This window comes from Candoia aspera, chromosome 1 (genome assembly GCF_035149785.1).
Source record: "Candoia aspera isolate rCanAsp1 chromosome 1, rCanAsp1.hap2, whole genome shotgun sequence".
Lineage (NCBI taxonomy): Eukaryota > Metazoa > Chordata > Lepidosauria > Squamata > Boidae > Candoia > Candoia aspera.
Window position 1 is genome coordinate 270,880,915 of NC_086153.1, and position 23,200 is coordinate 270,904,114.

The 23,200-nt window shown below is 40.2% G+C and overlaps 2 protein-coding genes across 3 annotated transcripts in view; both read left to right on the forward strand.

Annotated features, from left to right (window-relative positions):
• Positions 1-22,914, forward strand: part of CRY2 (cryptochrome circadian regulator 2) — a 115,289-nt gene extending 92,375 nt beyond the window's left edge. Inside the window, exon 9 of the mRNA XM_063289659.1 lies at positions 21,705-22,914. Coding sequence (XP_063145729.1) covers positions 21,705-21,813 — 109 coding nt within the window. The 3' untranslated portion in view covers positions 21,814-22,914. The remainder of the gene's footprint in view (positions 1-21,704) is intronic.
• MAPK8IP1 (mitogen-activated protein kinase 8 interacting protein 1) overlaps positions 1-22,914 on the forward strand; it is a 57,485-nt gene extending 34,571 nt beyond the window's left edge. For both annotated transcript variants that reach the window (XM_063289655.1, XM_063289657.1), the window contains exons 4-12: positions 9,114-9,195; positions 10,122-10,994; positions 12,271-12,346; positions 14,884-15,056; positions 15,824-15,933; positions 17,826-17,945; positions 19,820-19,890; positions 20,533-20,631; positions 21,652-22,914. In XM_063289655.1, the coding sequence (XP_063145725.1) occupies positions 9,114-9,195; positions 10,122-10,994; positions 12,271-12,346; positions 14,884-15,056; positions 15,824-15,933; positions 17,826-17,945; positions 19,820-19,890; positions 20,533-20,631; positions 21,652-21,724 (1,677 nt within the window). In that variant the 3' untranslated portion in view covers positions 21,725-22,914. The remainder of the gene's footprint in view (positions 1-9,113; positions 9,196-10,121; positions 10,995-12,270; positions 12,347-14,883; positions 15,057-15,823; positions 15,934-17,825; positions 17,946-19,819; positions 19,891-20,532; positions 20,632-21,651) is intronic.
• Positions 22,915-23,200: the final 286 nt, after the last annotated feature.

Here is a 23,200-nt window from a genome sequence, read left to right on the forward strand (position 1 = left end):
TTCAAAATGTGTTCTACAGCTGAAAGTTGGCAAGCTCTGGATGTGGATCAATTTTTAGTGAGCAAAGGAGACAGAGACATGAATTAGGTTGGGGAAGAGAGTTGCATGTCAAAAAATACAAGTATACACTGATTGAGCAATACTGTGATTACCCTATCTAGGATTCAGATGTAATTAATCCCTTTTTTACATGCAGTAAAATGTAATGTAAGTTGTAATTAATCTTTTTTTTTAGAATATTTTTGTTTGGGATGACAGCTCAGCTAATGAACTGAGGATCTCTTTAGAGTATATGTGCAACACAGTATGAGCTGCAAAGAAATTAGCAGCACAAGTTTAAGCATGTTCAGTGAAATCAGCTGTTCCCCTGACTTCAGTTAGTCTCTGATAATAATGTAAAGGATTTCAGTCTATGGAAGGATCACATTTCTCTGGGCTTTAGGTTATAAAATGTTCCAAGATCATTTAACATATCTTGTGGCCTTTTCCATCCTGAAGTCATAGAAATAAGACAAAACCATATCCCCCCCTAGAAAGTCACCTTATGAGGTTAGTAGTTGTGTATCTGTTTCATGGTGATCTTACTTTCCTAAGGGATGGGCATAAAAACACTGCACAATTGAATTTTTTGCAGAGATTATAAAGGCTAACATAGACGTCGTGGCCCTAGCCCAAGGGTTTGTGAAGTATCCTTGATATACCAGAGTTGTTTATAATTCAGCTGGGCCAAAGGAATAATTTATCATGGAAGATAGATCTGTCTCCTGAATTACGCTAAAACCCTAAGAGATGGTGCTGGTGGGAGGCAAGGAAGTGTGAATAAATGGGATTTGCTCAAAACCTGGGCCACCCTATCTTGGCAGCAAAAATCAGGATGATCCCTAGATGCCTAATCCTCAAAGGAGATACAGAAAACTCTAACTCTTTGCTGCCTTATAGGGGTCACAAGGAATTTTGAAGTGCCAGTATTGTCGCTCTATCAAAACAGAATTATGAATGCCCAGAGAAAAGACATTCCAGACGGACAGCTATAAGAGGCTATAGCAACTTAAGTTAGTTTTCCCCAACCTAAGGACTTCCAGGTAAGACCAAAACTCCTATCATCAACAACCAACACTTCTGGAGGTCACCAGGTTGAGAAGGCTATCTTAAAAATAATAGATAATAATTACTTCCATTGAGTATAGCTTACGTATTTCATAAGACTCAAGGCAACTGCGTTTGTTGTAGATGGCAAAGTGGGGGCAGGAAACTAGTTGAAAGAATTTGAAGTACTGCTTCCCAGAACATTGATTTAAAGGAACTGCAAAAAACAGGGAATGCTCTTAAAAGTGACACAAAATGTGTTTTCTGCTAAACTGTGTGGTACCAGAGAATGCATTTAACTTTCCCTTCTCTGCTGTTATATTGTCCCTTCTCCATCTGGGGCTGTGACAGTTTCAGGGCCTCACGCTGTAACTATTCACAGGCTGCCCATCTGTAATCTTTTATCAACTTCTCTCTTGTTTCATCTATACAGCAGTGAGGAAGGTTCCACCACAGACTACTTTTAATTATACACTGTTCTGGGATACAGCTTCATTTGCTAAATAAGATTTTCCCTGTGACAATTGCCATGGAAAATGCAAAGGAAGGCAGGTGCTGCTCTGCGAAGCAGATGGTAAAGACTGTGCTGTGCGGGTGGCACCGGGAATTGGTGTCAGTATGCAATTGACAGTGGAGGGTACTAAAGCTCAGGCAGAAAAACAGTCATTGAATGGAGAGAAAAAATGTTGCACATGAATATCTGAAATAGTAGCAACTGAGGCTCAGGTGCTATCAGTTCCAGGAAAGAGAGAAGCTGAATGGTTATGGTGGTGAGGGACAACCTTTTCTGCTGCAGGATACATTGGGACTTTGGAGAGCATGTTGTGGGCACTCTGAAAAAGTGGCTGTCAAGGGGAGAGCTGTTGTAATGATTGCAACCAGGCCTCCCCATTTCTCAGAAGGCAAGATGGTCAACTTGGTCACAGCTCCATCCCACCAGCAGGCTTGCTAATTCCTGTAGCTCACCATAGGCTTTTCTTTGGGCAGGTGGAGAAGCATTTTCCAAAGAGAGCCCTGGCTGCAACTAGCCACCATTTTTATTTGTTAAGAATGTTGGTGAGGCCTATAGGAGGCCCAAAGGTATTTTTGGGAAATCATGTCGGGAAGTAAAGATTTAAAAGGCTAGCAAAGATCCTAGCCTTGGCCCAAGCAATTGGGGAGTTTCTTAGACATACCAAGAGTTGTTTATAACCAGCTAGACCAGAGAAATAATGCCATTATTATTGTTGTTTTTAATTACATTAAAAAAAGCAACTGGGGCTGGGAACTTATCTGTAGGTTATTGCAATAGTCTTCCAACCTGGAAATTGTTTCACTAGAATAAACAGCCCATGTGCTCCTTGCAAATTTCACTACAGAGGCCAACCTTTGTTCAGTTCAGAATACTGTAAGTTTTAATGTCAGCACCATCAAGGAAGCTTCCTACTGTCTGTAGCTGAAGCTTCTAGTTTAAAGAAAGAGAAAGAAACACAGTTATTGGGGGAAGTCACAAGCATACTGCAGGATGGGGAAGTTATCTTTTCCCTCACACTACCTTGCCCTATCCTATGGCCAAATTGTGGTTAGAAGAGATCTAGTTTCAAATCTTCACTTAGTTACAAAGCTCACTCAGTGACCTTAGGCCAGCTTTTCACACTCTCTTAGGCAACGTACCTCAAAAATCTGAGTAATACATTTGCCACCTTTTGCCCTTTGATAGAAAATATCTAAATGAGCCTTCTGCTACAACTGATGCTACTATCAACAACAATAATTAAGCATCTGTCAAATTACTTTCAGAATCTCGGCTCTTAAAATATATTGTGACAATTGAGTTTTGCAGCCAATTCTGGCATTCTGAGGAATATAACTATTTGATTCAAATATTTTGAAACACAAACTGAATTTACCTAAAATTTTAACTGTATGTTTACAGTTCTTAGAAGGGGGAATGTACACTTATCAAGGAAGAAGCAGTCCCATTTAGTTGAAGAATTTGTTTCTTAAGAAAGATGCTTGCTTGCTAGGCTGAGCTCAGCGGTAGTAGCTTACTGAAGATGGATGTGTAAAACAAGATTGAAATTCCAGTTCAGTTGATGAACTCATGGGGTAGTCTTAAGCAAGTTGTAAACCGTAATGATGTTGTATAATTAAAATGCTGCTCAGAGTTTTTAAAGCTTACAGCTTCTGTGAGTGTGTTTGTGTGTGTATCTGTGCAGTGCAGGAAGGGAAGCCACAATATGTGATACGAGATAGAGAGCTACACTGATGTGATTATGAGTGAACAAGAAATTGATTTTCAGTGAAAACAGCAAAAAAACAACTTCTGGCTACATAATTGCTGCATTTTAGAACAAGAAATTTCAACCAGATCCTTGAGTGTCGCAAGATACTTTTTGATAGTTTCAGTAGAAACTTCTTCTGTTTATATAAGCAGATATGTAATGGGATACACAAAAAGCACATGCATCACTAAAAACAACAGTATGTTTTGAAACAGTGCTGTAATTTTGAAAGTGCTTATGGGATAGACACTATAGAGGAAGTTTGGCCTGTAGAAATAGCACTTTGGTCCCCTGAGTATATGGTATTTTGCCAGCCTGTTTTGGGAAAAACCAACTGAAATGAGTCATTTCCCAGAAAAATAGAGATGATCATTCACTTCAGAGTGAAAGATCTTCTGTTGCCTCATTGTCCTATGCTGTTGTGGATGCTCTGATTTGTTGAGGCCCTTGTGTACTTCTTAGCAAGATGAAAACATCTCTCGATTAAATTAGCATCCTTTTTGGTCTAGGTTTGCCTGTTCAGGAGCATCCAAGGATATAACTGGCTGCTTCCACAGAAGCAGAGGCAGGGAGTTTCGGAACAGTCAGCAGACCTCTTTCTAAACTATTTTTGCTGATCTACTGTATCAGACTAGCTGTGATGCAGAAACAGAATCTTGGAATGAGTGTTAGAGGCTGTAAATTAGAGGCTGTAAATAACCCTTTCAGGTTCATCATTTCTAAAAGGAGCAGAAATCTATATCAGAGTTCCTGCAATCAATTACAATATTTTTAGGCAGCATTTCCAGAATTCACTTGGTTGAATGTTGCAAACGGGTCAAGACTGTGGTCCAGGCAAAATGTCCTAGAATCTGCCTGGCACCAAATTGTTCCATCTCAAAATCAGTTTCAGTATGACCTTTTCATTTATGAACTCTTTCATGGAATAATTTCTGTGTGTATACATATTTTACTAAATTAAATATCTGTGTCTGATTAAATATCCTATGCTTGCTTCATTTTAGGAATCTTGGCTTTCATTCACACCATTCTCTCAACAATTCATTCAGACAAATAGATTGTGCTAGGTTATATTTTGGTCATCCCAGAGACCAGGGGAATATTCTCATACATATGTTACTGTCTTCCCTACTATATTACACATTAATATATCAATCACTGTAACTAAAATTCCATAATGCCAGCTATATAAGTTTACAAATTCTGATTTCTCCCTAAGTTATATGCAGTATCTATTTTAGCAGACTATAATAAACTCCAACTGAAAGGTATGTTCATATTGAGTTTTAACCCAGCTGCTGCATTTTGGCTTGCAATGCAAGCAAAAAAGGTTGCATTGACCAGAATGCTCATTCTTGTTGGAGATGTGGTTCATTTGTATTAAGTAATCAGGTCTTCCAATAAATAGAAAAAAATATTTTCCATTCTATCTCCTATATTAAAATGCTTAAATTCTATTAGTTCAAATCACATTCCCAGTAACTTAATAAAATTATAATTCAATATCATCACCTAATATCCTTTATTTATATGCATATATATCCTTTTGCCAAATTACCTCTCTGTCTAATCTTTTGTTTCATAGATTGTGCCTGGTATTTGGCACCTCGAGGAACTGTATCATCAAAACAAAACCTATCAGGGACACTAAGAGTTTATTTGTACTGTTGAATTGTCCTGTTGCCAGAACGGGCTAGCAACTATTTCTGGAGGGCAGAAACCAACAGTGTCACCCATTAATAATTCCCCCTCATCATCAAAATGATCTCAGGGCATGTTTTTCTGTTCCACTTCCAAGGGGCACTTTTCTGTATTGTATCACCTTGAGGCTCCTGTCTGTTTGGGATAGTCTGCTTCAGTTTGTTGCAGGCTACCCCAGCAGGTCATTGGTTCCTTTGTAAAGACAGGAACATTCTTCCAAATATAGTCTATAATACCTCTACCTTTTAGAGCTCCTTCTACCCCAAATGATAACATTTCCCTGTGCTTACAGAGTGACAGCAATGCTCCATACATTGTTTTTCCAATCATTCAAGGAAGGACAATTGTACCCTCAGCATAAGAGTTGTTGGGGAGCTGGGGATGAAATTCTTGTACCTGAGGTGCCTGGAATAACAGTAAAAAGGTGCACCACTGGGTTTTTAAAAAAACACAGGGAAAGAAAAATCTGATTTAAAAAATTGCTGGGTTTCAAACCAACAACCTTTTATTGTACTACTTTGGCACTCATGGTAAGGATACTCGAAAAAACACTTGGAAAAAAACAGGGCAAAAAGAAAAGGATATTTACTTTTAATTTTCTTATATTTGCTTATTGTGCCTGCATGTATTTGTTAATGCTTTAACCTTGTGTACAAACAAATTCAGTTTAATTTTAATTTAATGTATGCGCACGCACATATATACAGGCACACACACAAATACATATTCCAGGAAGTCCTGCCCATAGGAATGAAAGTGACTGGTCATTTGCTTTCTTGGAAATGAAAGGTGAGAGGCACATGTCCAATGGTAGCCTGCCATTCAGACTGAATACCTTGCAAGCTGTTGCAATAGTGTCTCCATCTGGACAGGATTTTCTTAAACCGGCTTAGAGTCAAGATGACATGAGACTGGACAGCAGCTTAAATGGTAAATGCAGATACACTCTTAGTTGATCTTCAGAAATTATGTTGACTGTGCATGGTCTCAAACTCTTTTGGTGCAACAGGGGTCTTTTGACACTCTTATCACTTCATTGCAATGAAGGACTCAATTGCATCAAGTGAGATAACCTGCTTATAGATATATTTATAAAGTAATAACTACTATATCCCAGTATTGTAAAAATATAGGACAGGAAGGCAAGTGCCATGCTTGAAGCTTCTGATGCATTTATATCTTTTTTTTCTTTTTTGGGGGGGTGGGGAGAAGGAAAGAAGAGAGGGGGAAGTCATTTCTTCTTCTGCTACCCTCTCTCTGGGAATGCATTGGCAGAAATAATTATTGTTTCTATAAGTATCTAGGGTGTTCAAAGTCTGTCCAGGTCGACCTGGAGGCAAATGGGGACAGTGATTCCTTTGTGCTATCTCGCTGGTGATTTTTAAAACTATATTGACAGTTAGTGGCTGGAGAGAAGACAAGCATGCTGTTGGTACAGTATATCCTCTACATTTTTCCTCTGAATGCTGCAGATCCTAAGACTTTCTTGCACAGATACCCTGGATGCATCCAAGGAAATCTTATAGTCCAAGAAGCTTCTAGTAGGTTTAATTTTAATGCTGTGAGTTTTCTTATGCCCACAGATAACTGAAGAATTTACAAATGTGGCATGGACTTCCTGGACCACTTGTAGTCAAGGTTCAGTCTTGGGCATAGGATAGAATTGGCATTGGGCTCTGTGTTGAGACCTGAGTGGAGGGAGTGTACTGTTCCTAGTCTTAGTTCACCTCTCAGCCATGATATTCTTCTGAGCTGCCCGCAAGGATGGAGGCTTGGAGGGATTGTGTTGTAGTGGTTCTTCTCCTTCCTGAATGAGTAGTCCAGTCAGTGTGTGTGGAGAAGAGTGGCTGTGCCTGTGGTTGTTCCAGTGTGGAGATCCTCAGGACTTGGTCCTCTTCCCTATGCTATTGAATATCAACATGGAGCCTGTGAGGGAGGTAATCTGTTGGTTTAGAGTGAAATATAATCAGTATGCTGGTGATACTCAGTTATACATTGCTACCTCAGACCAGAGTTGGGATACAGTCAAATTTCTAGCTCAGTGCCTAAAGACTATAAAGGCCTGGATGAGTAAGAACAACGTGATATTAAATCCCTGCAAGATGGAGTTGCTGTTTGTCAATTATCAGCCTTAGACTGGTTCCAACTTTGACTCTGGACAGATTACCCTTCTCCTAAAAGAGATGGTCTGCAATTTGGGGTCTTCCTGGACTTGCAGCTCTGCTAGAGCAGCAGGTAGAAGCTATGGCCAAGGGGTTCTTTGTGCAGTTTTGGCTGGTGTATCAGTTGTGGGCCTTTTTGCACTGGTATGCCCTGGCATACAGTGATTCATGCCCTAGTTACCTCCCATATAGACTACTCAATGTGCTTTACATGAGGCTGCCTTTGAAGATCACTTAGCAGCCTCAGCTGGTCCAAAATGTTGTGATCCATCTCCTAGCTGGGTCTAGCAAACTCAGCATTATTACTGAATGCATTGGTTAAAGTTTGCTTTTGAGACCAGTTCAAAGTGCTGGTTATCATTTTTAAAGCTTTGTATGGCTTACCTCCCAGGTACTTACAGGATCACCTTTCCCACCCAATTTTGCCCATTAGATCTTTGAAGGAAAGCATATTGAGGGTTCCCACCCTACCTGAAGTGATAGGGGGATGGACTGGTGATGTAACCACTTCTTGGTGGCCATTCTTGCTTGCTCGAACACCCTGCCTTCTGAGATTTGGAACCCCTTGTCTCTTGAGGCCCAACCCAACTTCCTGGCTTTGAAATATTAAAGTATGAGGCAGGACTTTAAGAAAGACAAAATCTCCATGGCAGTGATAGAGATAGAGAGTCTGTTAGTACCAGGGATGAGGCAGCAGTGGACAGGTTAAAACAGCCTCCATAAGTAATTCACTGAGATGCACATAACATAAGACAGTTGGGAAAGTGAGGTGCATCAGAAGAGGATGAGATGGAAGGGAAGAACAATGAGCTTCAGCATCATTACTATTATGCACCGAAGTGTGAGGACAGGACTATCTTTTTTTGGGGGGGGGGGAATGCAGGTGCTATCTGCCTTTAAAAAGCATACATACTTCACAACTCTGTGTGTGTTTGCTGCTTTGTGAAGTGTTTTGATTACCACAATTTCCAGTTCATATGATTCTTGATTCTCATAAGAGGGTATCTATGCACTTCCCACTCTTCATAGCAAAGATTAGCAAGTGAGATATCACTGTATTCAATGTTTCCCTGCTCTAATTAACTGGTTATTGCTGGAGGCGGGTGGGGGGACGTGGAGGATAGAAATACTGGATGTGATGCTGTGGCATGCTAGAATGCTGAAGACCCTGTGGGCTGATGGTAAGATCTGTACAACAGTGGAAGTTGTGAGTTCTCCATCTCTGGAGGTTTCTCGTGGATGGTTTAATTGGTCTACTTGCATGTTGCAGGGGTTGGACTAGAGGTTGTGATCCCTTCCAACTCTGACTCCATGAGGGAACATGGAAACTGAGTAGCGCCTCATTGCTGGGGTGGTGGTGGTGGTGCTCAGTTGTAACGGTCTGGTGCTTTCCTCTTTTTTTTTCTCCTCTCGGTTTTTTAAAAACCCTCCAACATACCAGCTGCACTCTGTCTTTTGACTGATAGCATTTGGAGTCCTCCATCTGGCCACAACCTGAGTTAAATGAGAGACAACAGGGTAGGAGTTAAACATCTGGGTAATTCAGTTTCCCATCATCGGAAAGCACTGGCTGAGGAGGCCCCAGAAAGCTGAGGCTTAACTTCATTGGTTTCTTTTCCTCCTGCAGCCTGATGCATCACCTGGGCTTTTCCCTTCTCCTGTTTCTATTCAGCCTCCCCTCACAAGGAGGCTGTCAGCTTCTGGGGCTGCAGATGCAGAGCAACCGATGGACAAAGTGGTTGGGTCCTTCTGAATAGCCCTCTTTCCCACATGCACATCACAATAGCTGGCTGATGGTGTGTGGGAGAGAGAGGCCAGTGTGGGAGGGAAGCGATGGGCCCCTTTGTGCCATGAGCCACTTTCCCTTGCAGATACAAGCCCTCTTTGTTCTTTTCTTCAGGATACTCTGAATAACAACTCACTGGGGAAAAAGCACAGTTGGCAGGAACGAGTGTCTCGGTCATCATCCCCTCTGAAAACGGGTGAGTTCATCCCACAGCAGAGGCAGATTTTCTTCCTCCCTTCTGCCTGCTGGAACAGTCCCCAGTGCTTGGGCCTCCTCCTTATAATCTTCTAATGTCTTTTCACTTTGGCTGGCATCTTGCACAGGGTGCTGTAGTTTTATTAATTGGCTAGTTGGACTCAAGCCATTTGGGAGCTGGCTTTTTGTGCCTTGATTCCTTTAGGCCAGCATTTTTCTTTTTCCTTCTTTTTTTAACATGAGTTAACAGAACAGCACTTTGGGGAATGTGAAGTGTTGGAATGAGTATGACATATTGTACTTGAATTTAGATGCCTTGTCAAAGTTGAAGCTGTTGTTTTAGGTCTGGAGCACATCAATCTCTCAATCTAAGGCATTTCATAGTTTACCTCATAAGGGGAAGTCACGAGTCATATCCTTCTGACCTCCTTTAGTGGAAGGATAAAAATGGTGGAAACTTCATGGGTGTCATCTTGTGAGTTAGGGTGAGAAAGAGAGCTGCACACACATGCAGTGTGTAAGTTGGCATAAGCACCTTTGAGTTCCCAGAAACAATTTCCTTTGCTATTGGCTCCAGACGTAAGGCATTGGCCTAAGACAAAGGTTTTATAACCATTTTGGACTGTGAGTGGAAACACGTGGGGACTGGGGGTACTCAATGCATTTGTTACTGAGTGTGATTATTCAGGTAGGTTAAAGTCAAAGTTGACTTGACTTTGGTAGGTGGGTATTTTAATACTCAACAGGCCACATAAGTACGATTTTTCTCTTAACCCACTGGATGTATTCTGTGAAATATGTGGATACAGATCCAGTAGTTTCACCACTGCTTTGAATTAACTATGAGAGGTGTACCAAAACCCTGTTATCTGTATCTTGTTCGTTATTTTATGTGTTCCTCCCTTCTTGCTTTTTACCTGCCTGTAGGTGAGCAGACACCGCCCCATGACCACATTTGCCTGAGTGATGAGATCACTCACCAAAATAGCACAGCCTCCACCAAAGATCGGGGTACATCTACAGAGAGCCCATGCCGGCGTACAGCTTCTACACAGATTGCATCAGCCTGCATGGTCTCCTCTCGGGCACCTGACAAGCAGCAGGCTGTCAACCGCCTCCCATCCCAGAACCCTACTGTGGTGGTAGTGACAAGAGGTCCTGAAGCTTATCGGGATCGTATTCGCTATCAGACAGATGTAAGATTGGAAGCTACTGAGGAGATTTACCTAACACCAGTACAAAAGAATTTGGACCCTCTGGAGTCTGAGAAGCCATTCTTGTCACAGTCCAGTGACAACCGGATGTCCATTAGCTCTGACATAGACACTTCTGGCTACCCACAACTGACAGGAAAACCCAATTCTTCAATCAGTGAGGAGGATGAGGTGCTGGATTACTTATCCTCACCTGACAAAATGAACACACCACGGACTGTGTATAGCAGCAGTAATGGTGGCTATCGGCCTTGCCATAGTCTCCAGAGGGCATCAGTGAGCTCTGATACCAGTGCCCTTTCCTACGACTCAGTCAAATACACACTTGTGGTGGATGAGGACGTGCAGCTCGAACTTGTTAGTCTGAAACAGTGTTACTCAGGTTACAGTGACGAGAGTGATTCAGCCACCGTCTACGACAACTGTGTCTCCTCACCATATGAATCAGCCATTGGGGAGGAGTATGAAGAAGATGCCCTGAAACGTGATTCTGTTTGTCTCTCTGAGGATTCCACCCCTGAGGCAGACATTCACTTCTCCAAGAAGTTCCTCAATGTCTTCATGAGTGGCCGGTCACGTTCCTCCAGTGAGTGCTGGGCAAAGGCTGTTTCCATTGGGCACTGGAAAGAAGAGGGAGGGAGGGAGGGACGGAGGGAGGGGCTGAGAGCCTCTTGTGAGGCAGAAGAAGCTTTCACTTGCCAAGGTTATGAATCCTGTTATACTGAGAGTTATGACAGGGTTGCTAGGTGTACAAAAGGAAGTTCCACAAGAAGCAGCATTCTTAAGTTCCGAAGTGGCTTCACAAAACCTTATGGCAATTTGAATGTACAGTGCAAGAAAACAGCAAGGGTGTCTCAAGTTCTTTGGCCATCAGTACTGGTTGCCCAGCTCAGAAAAGAATGTTAACCATTCTTCTCAGGACTGGAATGAATCTTATTTTTTGCTGGCAATTTTTCTTGCATTGCAACAACCCATAAAACATCTGGAAAACTTTGTTTTAAAATGGATGTTCTCAACATTTTAATTCTTCTTGCTGAAAAAGCCACAGATAGAATTAAGCAGATGGGGAGAGACTTATGCGCAGATCTTGTGGTGAGAGCTTTAAAAAGTTTTATTCCTTCTCTACAATGACAGTTTCTTTAAGTCTTCAATATCCAAAGAATGAATAAATCTGATGACAAGTTAGAGGGCTGAGAAGAAGTGGAAGTGATTACTGTATAAGCACTATTGTTTTTTAGATGCATCTATTTTTTATATCACCACCCCTTCTGATTAAACAGGTGTTACAGAAATTTGGAATATTACAAATCAAATGCAGTAGGTTTACCACAGATGATAGCAGGGTATCTGTGGGGATCAAAACAGTCAAGATGGTGGTCACAACTCTATGATCAAAGCCCTGCCCCTTTTATATATGTGTTGCTGTCACACACACACGTACAGAGGGGCAGGGCTTCAATCATATGGTCATGACTGCCATTTTTTAACACACCCACCCACCCTTGTGGGTGCCCCTGAATTTCAGGGAAAGAAATGTACCCATACTCCTGATACCATCAACAATTTTTTTAAAAATCCAATGTGTTGATTTCTTCCATTAGAAGCTATCTGCTCAGTTAGTTTATTTTCCTCATGTAGATGTTCTCCAGTGGTTAAAATATATTAAATATTTTAGTTTGCTTTTTTCCTTCTCTCTCTAGTGGATTCCTGTAGGAAGTTAGCCTTCTCTACTTTGAATATTTTGTGCACTTAAAATAATTCCCAGGGATTTCTGATTAACAAGACAGGTTCTGAATAATAGTTAAGTTTATTGTTTGAAGAGAAGAATGATTAGGTGGCTGCAGCATTTTCCCTCTTTTCAGGTGCTGAATCCTTTGGGCTGTTCTCTTGCATGATCAATGGGGAGGAGCAGGAGCAGACTCACCGAGCAGTTTTCAGGTAAATTTGGGGCAAAAAAAAAAATGCTATAATCCCAGATGTTAGAATCTTCCTGCACATCCAACCAGTGATGCCCTTTTTATCAGGTATTTTACTGGGTATTTTACTCACCATCTAAATTAGAAGGTAGCTTTTTGTATCCTTAAGCCAGCCTCCTCCCTCCCTCCATTATTTTTTTATAAATAACTCAAGGCAGCGAACATACCTATTAGTCCTTCCTCCTCCTATTTTCCCCACAACAACTATTGCTTTAATATATAGAAAAGAAAAAAGAGAAACATAGAAAAATAATTTTAAAGTACACTGTGATGATGACCAAAAAGAAAGCACACACACAAAGATATACATAGTGTAATAGATATATAGAAAATTATTCAACTTTTGAACAGCAGATTAAGCATGGACCACACAGAATAATATTGGTTGATCTTTTCTGTACTTTAATAAAGAGTCACTGCATAAATGGAGACTGAACACATACCATCATTTCAAACTTTTCCTACTTTCAGTTCTACCACTGGGATCTATTTGACCTCTATTTCTTCCTGGAATTTAAGTGAATCTTTCCAAAGGATGTAGTAGGCAAAACTAGGGAGCTATTCCTTGACACTACTGACATCCTAGAAGGAGCTTGGCTATGATTTTAGCCAAATCGAATTGTTTTTCCAGCATTAAAGGCTATGAGACATATTTGGATGATAATACTCAGAAGGAAGCTTAAATCTGATCCCTGTTTCCATGAGAAACTGGCAGTGGATAATCCTAGCATGGAAATTGCAGGTTTTTTGGGGGGGATTTCATGGGCAAGAAGTATTAATATTTTTAATCAGCTTATTGTTAATCAATCCTTCTAAACAATTACACAGTACTGTGTTGCAGGAAAAAACTGGATTGTCTAAAATAATCTGTTAATGAAAGCATATTTTGAATAAACAGTTTGGACTGGATGCTTTAGCAGTATCAAAACCCGACAAATTATTGTCATAATTGGATAAAGTTTTGGATAATTCTAAATCTACAATTCATTTTATAGACAATTGAAGAACAAGATAGATATTGGTAATCTGCAAGCAATTTAGAGTAGTAAGTTGGAATACCCTGAATTAACAAATCAATGCAGTAAAGTTTTAAAGAATGTTAAATATGGATTTTATGATCTTAAGATGAGATTAATCAACAAAATATTATTTTGTGTGTGTGTTTATTGGACACCCAAGAGGATGTTTAGCAAGGTTTAGGTGTCAACTTCACTATGTTGGAAATATGAGCCTGTTCTACACTTTCCCATTTTGATTTAATATTAAATTTTATTTTATGGAATTGTATAAATATGGCATTGGAAAGAGAAATAAGATTTAAAGATGTCAATGTGATACTGAAATATACTGAAAATTTGGATTTATCATGCATGGGATGTTGCCAAAAAAAAACCCCTGTTTGATGTAAAGAATTTGCTACAGCAGATCCATCCTGATCTCTACAATTATGTTGAACTTTGACTTCCATGATATGCAACCATCATAGTCCATGGTCAATCTGAGTAAAATACTCTGTGATCTGGACTGGAATCTGCAAATCTTAGGTTGGGATACCTTTTAAAACACAATCAATTTAGGGTCTTGATCCTTAAAGTTCTTTAATTAAAGATTTAAATACTAAACATTTAAAATTCCATCTGACTTCCATTTAAGCACCACACTATAAGTTGAATATGAAGATATGTTAATGAGAAATTGTAGATACTAACAATTACCAAAGAGCGCATGTGACACCATCTGTACTGGTAAGACTTGGAAGTATGTTCTGCTAAATAAATATACAGTGATCATAATTTCTATTACATCTGTTTGAATTATCAAGAAATATTCCTTGCTGGCTGAGTATGAGGAACTCTTTAATTATGTATAGTTACAGACCTCCCCAGCAATAGTTCTAAGTAGGTGTAAACAAACAAACAAAAAGATTGTTCCATCCGTCTCTTAGAATGTGTTGGTTGTTAGAACATATAAGATTCCCTTATTTGGACTCCCTATTGTAGGCCTGAAATTCATTCCTTGTTCTGGGCAGCCTGTGTTTCTTGTTTTGCTCTGCTTTGCTATCTTTTCCTCACTCTGTGATGAACTACTGCGTAAAAACGAAGTGAAGTCATATAATCTAACTCTTGAGGGAAAATTATGTTTAAGAGATGGCTGGCTAATATCACACGTGCAGTCTAACACTAGTAACAATATAACATCACAGAAATAATTTGTGCAAATAAGCAGCCCTTCTGAAAAAGAGAAAATCCAATTGTTAAACATCCTGTTCATGAAAATAGTCTTGAAATCCTGAATGCAAATACTTCTCATGTGAGCAAATTTGAAGACTTACAGTCTGTACTATTTATGCGTCCGTTGCTCTAGTCTAGAATATACGTCTTGACCAATGAAAGCTCAGACTTCTATGGTGGATCCAGGATTCCTGTAGATCCTTTTAAATATAAGGTTACTTTGTCTTTAGAGCTTTGGTTCACAAAATGTGAATGGTTTTCTCCTTAGATTTGTGCCTCGTCATGAAGATGAATTGGAGCTGGAAGTGGATGACCCTTTATTGGTGGAAGTTCAAGCAGAAGATTATTGGTATGAAGCTTATAACATGAGGACTGGTGATCGGGGCATCTTCCCTGCTTACTATGCTATTGAGGTCACCAAGGAGCCAGATCACATGACAGGTACTGATCATGTTTATGGCTGCTACTCTGTCCTGTCTGGACTGTTCTACCCATTACCATTCTGTGATATTCAGGTCTGTTCATACAGCTCATTCCCAATGCACTATACAAGAAATTTTCCTAAGAAAATATTATTAGACTAGTGTTCAAATTAGAATGGAAGAAAAAGGGCATGGTTGTAATTTCCACTTTTGTGAAGGCATTCAAATATACATAAATTTTGTCCCATTCCCACACACCTGCCATGGGCTGGAGTAAGGGGTGCCTATTTATTTACTGAAGATACTGAACCTTTCCACATCCTTCTTTCTGTAAGTCATCCCTAATGCAGCTCACTGTTACTTATTTGTAAAAAATAATAAAGGCGGGATATAAATAAATAAAATAAAACTAATACCTCTGATCCAAAATTTGCTGCCAGTCACTCAGTTTATAGCTGTCCCTAGTTTTGTGAAGTAGCTCTTCCCTACACAGAAAGACAAACTCTTTTTAATGACCAAGGCCAGAAAATCATTCCTTTCCCATTGCCAGCATGTCCTATGAAATGCCTTCTCACCAAGTTGGCTTTGAATCTGAGTTGCATCCAGGACTGAAGCGTAGAAGAAGAAACTGTATTGTCTCTAAAGATGAAGAGAAAGCAAAGTTTTTCTGTGTTTACAATATAGCCCAGGTAGATTGCAGCTGGCATTGTGATGACCAAGAGCAGATGAACAGGTGGGATTGTATCTATTTTAGTATGATTCTTTTTACTGACTTTGATTTTTCAGATTCATGCAAAACCAATGATTGGGTGGATCAATTCCGAGTGAAATTCCTTGGCTCGGTCCAGGTTCCTTATCACAAAGGCAATGATGTATTGTGTGCAGCTATGCAGAAGGTACACTTTCTCAATTTTCCCTCCCCACTTCACCCATCTCCTCCTCAACGTCCTGACCCTTTATTTGGGTAAAGGCTAAGACATTATTTATTTAGAAAAAAGTGCTCTTCAATGCAACAATACTCAGAATGGTGAACGGCACCCTCCCCTCCAATATATAATTAAAAGAAGTGGCAGGAAAAAGAGAATGTAGCAACCAGTGAAACCAAATGGGCTTGTTAACCCTACACACTTTGTCTAAACAAGGGAGACTTCAAATTCCATTTAAAAGGGGCAAAGTTCTGAGCAGGACATGTGCCTACAGCAGTGTTTCTCAACCTTGGCAATTTTAAGATAGGTGGAGTTAAGTCCACCTATCTTAAAATTACTAAGGTTGAGAAACACTGGTCTACAGAGAATTGGTGCTACTTTGGTTTCTCAACCAGGAAAATCCTTTTGCAGGAACTATCAACTCAACAGGCAATGGAACTACCAGAAGATAAAAGGAAGGTGCTTATAGTAACAGATTTTCCCATTAAATTCCAGATTTAGACTGTAAGAGTTTTAAAAGCAAGTTTGGCCATCTTGAATATGGCCTAGAACCAAACTGGCAAGGAATGAAGCTCATGAAAGGTTAGTATTGCATGATTGCCCTATTGTTACCAGAAAACAATCTGGCTCTAAGTTCTACTGCAGCGTCTGATAAAATATATTCCTAAAAATCACAATAGCTTTGAAGAAGTGGCCTGGATTATTTTTTTAAGATAAAATATCCTCGTTTAAATTGGACATTTTCTACTCTACTACAGTAAAACTGCCTGTGATAAGCAACAGTATTTTGTATATTTAATCTTGCATTTTTATATTTAAGAGAGAGTGCTAGCGTGCAGTAAAGTATTTTAAAAGCAAGTAAGATAAACTGAATATAACTGGAAAGGCCTCTAACATCAAAGAGCAGAATTTACCATAGAAAACCTGGTGGAATAGTGTCATTTTAAATAGTTTTCTAAAGGATCAAAAAGAGTCCCCCCCCCCTGCTCCAGCCTTCCTATAGAATTAGTTCTACCACTGAGATGTTGCTACATCAAAGAGTGTATTTCCAGCCCCAAAAGCCTCAGATAATGAACCAAAATTCTGAATAGGTTTGTATGTATGTATGTACGTATTGAATAGATCCCAAAATCTGGTCCTCTGTGTTTCAGGTACCTAAGTTAATATATAATTTTTTTAAAATTTACAAAACCAAAAAAATACAGAACAAAAACAAAACAAACACCAACCCAGGGGGAAAAAAACTCCTAAATTGTATAGTGTGAGAGTAGCATTACTTTTCAAATTGAAGAGCAACCAAACATTACATAGAGTTAAAAGCCTGATGGGACAGAAGAGCCCTTTTCCCATTTATGACAAATAAGGTAATCTTTTTTCCACCTAAAATAGAATCATGCCTCCGCTGGGATAGAACACAATACGTTGCTTCTCCTATCATAACTGCCCTATCTCAAGTAGCCACTGACTTAGCCTTTCAAGGTGGTAGGACATAATACAGGACGTCTGATAATGATTGTAAATTACGGACATGTCCCCGCAATGATTTAAATGTAGGGTAGTAAAGGAAGAGTCACTATTGCCAGACCATCTTTAAAAAAAAAAAAAAGGGAACTGGTGGTGCAGAAGATGAAGTTGGGCAAAGACTGTGCCATCTGAAGTTCAGAAACACTGTTGGATTGAAGTGCATGTTTAGACTGTTCAGAGGGAATGCTGCTCAGTCCAAACAAGAGAAGGTCATGGCAGATGTGGGGAGAGTCTAGTCCTGTGAACATTGGAGACAAATTGATTTCTAAAGCAAGAGCAGAAACATTAGGAAATACTGATGGTTTGTGGCAGTTGATCTTTTTTCTGTTTGGATACAGATTGCCACTACACGTCGCCTCACTGTGCACTTTAACCCACCCTCCAGCTGTGTCCTGGAGATCAGCATGAGAGGAGTTAAGATTGCTGTGAAGAATGATGACGCTAAGGATACCAGCAAAGTGAGTTTGACTGCATGTGAAGCTCTGCTTCCTGCACTGTCCAAATATCCCTGGAGGTTCCATTCTTCAGGGCCTGATTATCTCATTTCCTGAAGGAATTGGCTGGTTAGTGTAGTGGATATAGAATAGTGTTCATTACCTGGAGTCCAGACATGAATGGTATGCTCCCTGCCTACAGGTATAATGATGGAGTCGACGGTCTGTTTGCTAAGCTCCAATAATCTTTGCAGCTTTGCTAAATCTTTCTGTTACTATTTTAAGCAGCATTCTGCAGATCTTTATAGTAAAGCTCTTTTGATTAGCTTTTCTGCATAAGTAGTTTACATGGAGCTTTCAGGAAGAAGTAGTAAAGCCATGCAGAAATGGAACTGCTTGCCAGGGTCATTCATGGTCAATGGAACCAGGAAGAGGGAGGGAGGAAACACAGCTGTTTTCAATGTTTTGTCCAACTTTTTAAAGTATTTCTTTTCTTAGAATACCCAGATATGAATTCCAGTTATTGTACATTGCTTTGCACACAAGCATACTAAATTCAGTTCAGTTTAATATTATGAAGACTAAACAACAACATAACTGTGAAGCCTGCTGTATTTATTTATTCATTAGGTACATGGACTTGTATGCTGCCTACTCTCTCAGTTTTCATAAGGTAGAATTGTATTGATTGGGTAAATAAGCCAAGGGCTTTGTTATCACAAGGAAAAGTGATAGCCCATTCATTTGTCCAGCCAGCAAACTGATCCATAGGCTGAAGATAATGCAGATTATTTTTTCCGACTCTAATTGCAGTGAGAGTCCATGAAGGATGGTTGAAAGTTAGTTAGCTAGTTAGATTAATATCCTGCCTTCATTTTGTACAACTCAGGGCAGTGTACATTATGTTCCCTTCTGCTATTTTCCCTATAACAATTACCATGTGAAGTAGGTTGGGCTGAGGGAAACTGGCTAATCCAAAGTCACCCAACCAGCTTCCATGCCTAGGGAGAACTAGAAATCACGGTATCTTGATTTCTGGTCTAGCACCTTTGTAGATAAACTTGTCCACATTAATGAGTATGAGTCATCCAAGGCCTACAAATTCTTCCAGATCAATTAATACAGAATGCAAGGCTAGGACCATATATAAATGGTACCTGGAATTATCACATTATTCTGTTACTGCTGTGCCTTCCTGTCACCTAAACCTCAAATCTCCTTTTCAAATTTGCATGTCATATACTGTAGAAGCTTTTAGTGAGAGTGGGAAACTTTGGAATGCTGCTTTCTCTTTCACAGTAAGCTTTTATGCAGGGCAAAGTATTTCAAATAGTTAATACAGTGACCGTTCGTGTTCCTAAGCATGATGCTTAATTTGTAACTTAGATTTCCTAAGCATAAGTGTAATGGTTGCCTATTCTAAAACACTGTCAGACTCACAGGCAAGATTCAAGGATAACTGATTTATTAAAGAACAGTAAGCAGGATCACAAAGAAAGGTGAGAATGATGAAAGCGCACCAAATTCAAACTAAAAACCCTCGGTGCAAATGAAATCCCTCCCCCCGTAGAATCTTCTCAAGTTCACAATCCCAGGTGCTCCTGACGGCTTCTGATGGTCCGCGGGGAAAGTCCTTGAGCAGAGCACATAACCCAAACACATTCCATTGTAAGGAACACAGATACAGAGCTTGGCACAAGGTTTCACAGCAGCTCCCTCCCAAACAGAAACGCACGTCAGCGCCATGGCATGTGAAACGTTACGATGTATAAACTACATTGAAACAGTGAACATGACAATAAGGAATTAAAAGCATTTAACTTTGCTCTTTTGTTTAAGAAATGACTTGTCATTATCCCAAGTATTACACATCTGATAACTTTTTTTACCTTCTGCAGGGAAATAAATGTAGCCACTTTTTTCAGTTGAAGAATATTTCATTTTGTGGATACCACCCAAAGAATAACAAGTAAGTCAGTCCCAGAATGTAGTCTATATTTTATTTTTTAAAATTTATTTATACACACGCACACACACACACAGAGTAATTCAGAAGAGATACAGATAGAAGTACTATCCATCTTTTCATATTGATTTCAATGAGACCAAGGTCCAAGAGCCTTTTCTACTCTCTATAGTGGTACTTTTTCTCTCTAGGAGTTTTTGGGGGCTTCTTCCTTTTTAGATCCTCTACCATCTAAAAGCAGCTTTGTTCAGCTTTGTTGCATAATTTCAAGGGATCTGCTGGTTTCTTTTCCTTCTTTGCTGTTCTAGGTTGGATTTTAATTGTTTTAATTGTGTTAAAAATGGTTAGCCGCTTTAAGCCCTACTTTGGTAAGTGGATATAAACTGGATCCAACCTAGTGCTCTAAGATACAGTAAATCCATAGTGTAGACACATTTGGAATACCGTACATAGTTCTGATTTTCCAAATACATAACTGAATTAGGAAATGTATAGAAAAAAGCATCCAAAACTATCAAGGAGTTGGAGCGGGTTTATTAATGTATTTATTGTTAAATCTATTTATAGGGGAAATGTAATTTGTATCTTGCTTTTCCCACAAATGGTGCTCTCAAGGCAGTTAACAGATTTTGTATTCTCCATCAGGTATTTTGGGTTCATCACCAAGCACCCAGCTGATCACAGATTTGCGTGCCACGTCTTTGTCTCGGAGGAATCCACCAAGCCACTTGCAGAGTCTGTAGGGTGAGTTGTTGGCTGCTATGTCCTGGATTCTCATTTTTCTAGGGATTCCACTGTAACTGGATTTAAGGGAGAGGACCACTGGCAACACATAATGGATATAGCATGCAGCTCTGGTCGCAGCAGTGGTCCCAGCATATTTGCTGTGGTCCGGGATTAGCCACTTTTCAGTGCCAAGTTAGTAGGGGGTCAAGCATAGTTTATTCTACTCAGAATTCTAATTTTGTCTTCAGTTTGCTTAGAATCCCATTAGTATGGTATGGTGTCAGGGAGATGCATGGTTTGACTGGGAACCATCTTCACTGAAGTTAACAAGTTCATAGAAATGTAATCTGTTTCCTGAAAAATCTTAAAGTATTAAATCAGAATAGTATTTAAAAAAATAATCTAGTGCTTGAATTCTTCACCACTAAGATGTTTTAATGGCTCAGTTGAGCTGCTCCTGTTTTTCCATATGCAGCATTTTCCAAAGTATGCTTCAGCCCCACCACAGTATGGAGTGAGAAGAATTTACTAGGGCTGGTGTGTTTTTCCTAGGGCCAATTTATACATATCTGTGCCTAAATGTTCTGTTTGCATGAACATTAATATATGTTCATGAGGTCATAGCAGCTACTTCTGTGAAAAGCCCATTTCTGAAACACTGCTTGTTGAAGATAAGAGTTACTTCAGATTTATGGTACTTGCTTCTCTGTTATTTGGCACAACTTCTGGCATAACTTACTGAACATTCCCTGTGTATTTGGCACACAATCTGTGCAATAAGCAGGTTATTCTGCCAGAGCTTTACAGTTCTGGGATGTGCTGTATTTGTGAGTATCATTCTTTGCCTGGCTACAGAAGGCTACTTTTTGGAGATCTGATTCTTATTTCTAAAGTGTTTGAAAATAAAGGCCTAAATAATAAGAAACTTTAAAAAGAATGGGTCTATGAAGCACATTTGTTCTTGAATCTGCCTAGCTGTCTATACACTATGGCGCATGTCCAGCTTCTCTTCAACATGCCCTCTTCTCTCTTTTGCAGGAAGGCTTTCCATCAGTTCTACAAGGAATGTGTGGAATATACGTGCCCCACAGAGGATATCTACCTAGAGTAGGGGCAGGCCCAGCCCCCTCTTCCTGTATAGACAAGGGCCATTTTCCCATTGTGCATGGACAAGCTGCTTCAAGCCTGAAGGAGGAATAGGCATGGGAGCAGTTTCCCTCCATATGCAGAGCCCCTCCTCTTTCAGTGCACCTCCTATCCTTGGGCAGGGGGTTTGGGGAGTTGAGAATGGGTGGGATGGGTGGCAAAACATGGGGATTACTATTTTTTAGAAAACAGATTCTTTTGCTTTATTCGAAGAAAAGTGCCACCAGTGAAAGCAGTTGCTGCCACCACTGATCTGGGTGAGCAAGCAAAGGCAATGGCCCGAGAACAGGCAGGGTTGAATTTCCCATGTGTTTGGCATAGGAGGGGGCTGGTTTGGTGCCTGGGCAAAGAGACTCCTCCACACGTTTGTGGGTTCTGGCTGTGTGCTGGAGACTGCTCTAGTCTGCCAGATGTTCCACACTTAATGTTTGCTGTTTAATTGGACAGAAATACTGGACTTCCACCAAGAAAGATTGGATAGGTGATACGCTTAGAAAGATATGGAAGTGATGAATCCAAACCCTGGCTGGGAATGGGTGTGCAAACTAAGGAAAAGACTTCCTACAAGTCCCAGTAAACAGATATCCACTTTGTATCTGACATTCTATGCCTGTAAAAGTAATCCAGAACTACTGGAGACACTTTGGCATCTGGACTTTGAAGGAGAGGAGAGTTTGACTGAGAATTCTGGGGTTATAGTCCCAGCGTATTTTGCGAGTGCCAGGTTGTGGGGGGCTCAGGGTGAAAACTAGAACCACTGTCCTCCAATCTGGTAATTGAAACTGCTCCTCTGTGGCAACTCTGGTTGTGCTATCCCCTCTCTTTCATCTTTATCTGCAGATCCCAACTTCGAAGGGATGGGAGTAATCTGGATCCTACAGTGAGCTGAGAGCCATGTATCTGATTCATCCATGTTAAGGGGCTGGGAGATGTTCCAGCCATTAAGCACAACACTGAATCAGAAAAAAGTAGTTAGCTCCTGTTGAGAGGCAAAAGTTAGGGGACTAGCATGAGTGACAAGGAGCCAAGAGCTGTAGAAAGGTGTGCCTTTGCCTTCCTCCCCTGCCTACAAGCCCCACTTTGCCAGGCAGAGGGTTCTGTGCTTCTGCTGGATCTGCTCTGATGACAACAATGATTAAACATTGATGTTTCAAAGGACCTGTGTTGCTTTTGTGTTATGGGGTCTTTTAACAACTGTTTGGAGCCCTTGGGATGGAATTGCAGGAGCCAACTTAGATGTTCCAAAAGATAGTGTTGTAATGCACGCACCCACCCACCACAGTCTGAGAGTAAATTAGTATACATAAAATCAAGAGAATCCTTATATGCCCACAATTTTCAGAACTGTAGGTTGTAAACATTGCAGAATCTTATTGCAGTATAGCAGGATCCTGTTTGGCTTGTGTGGAATGACTATTCTGGGGCACATGGAGCAACTTGC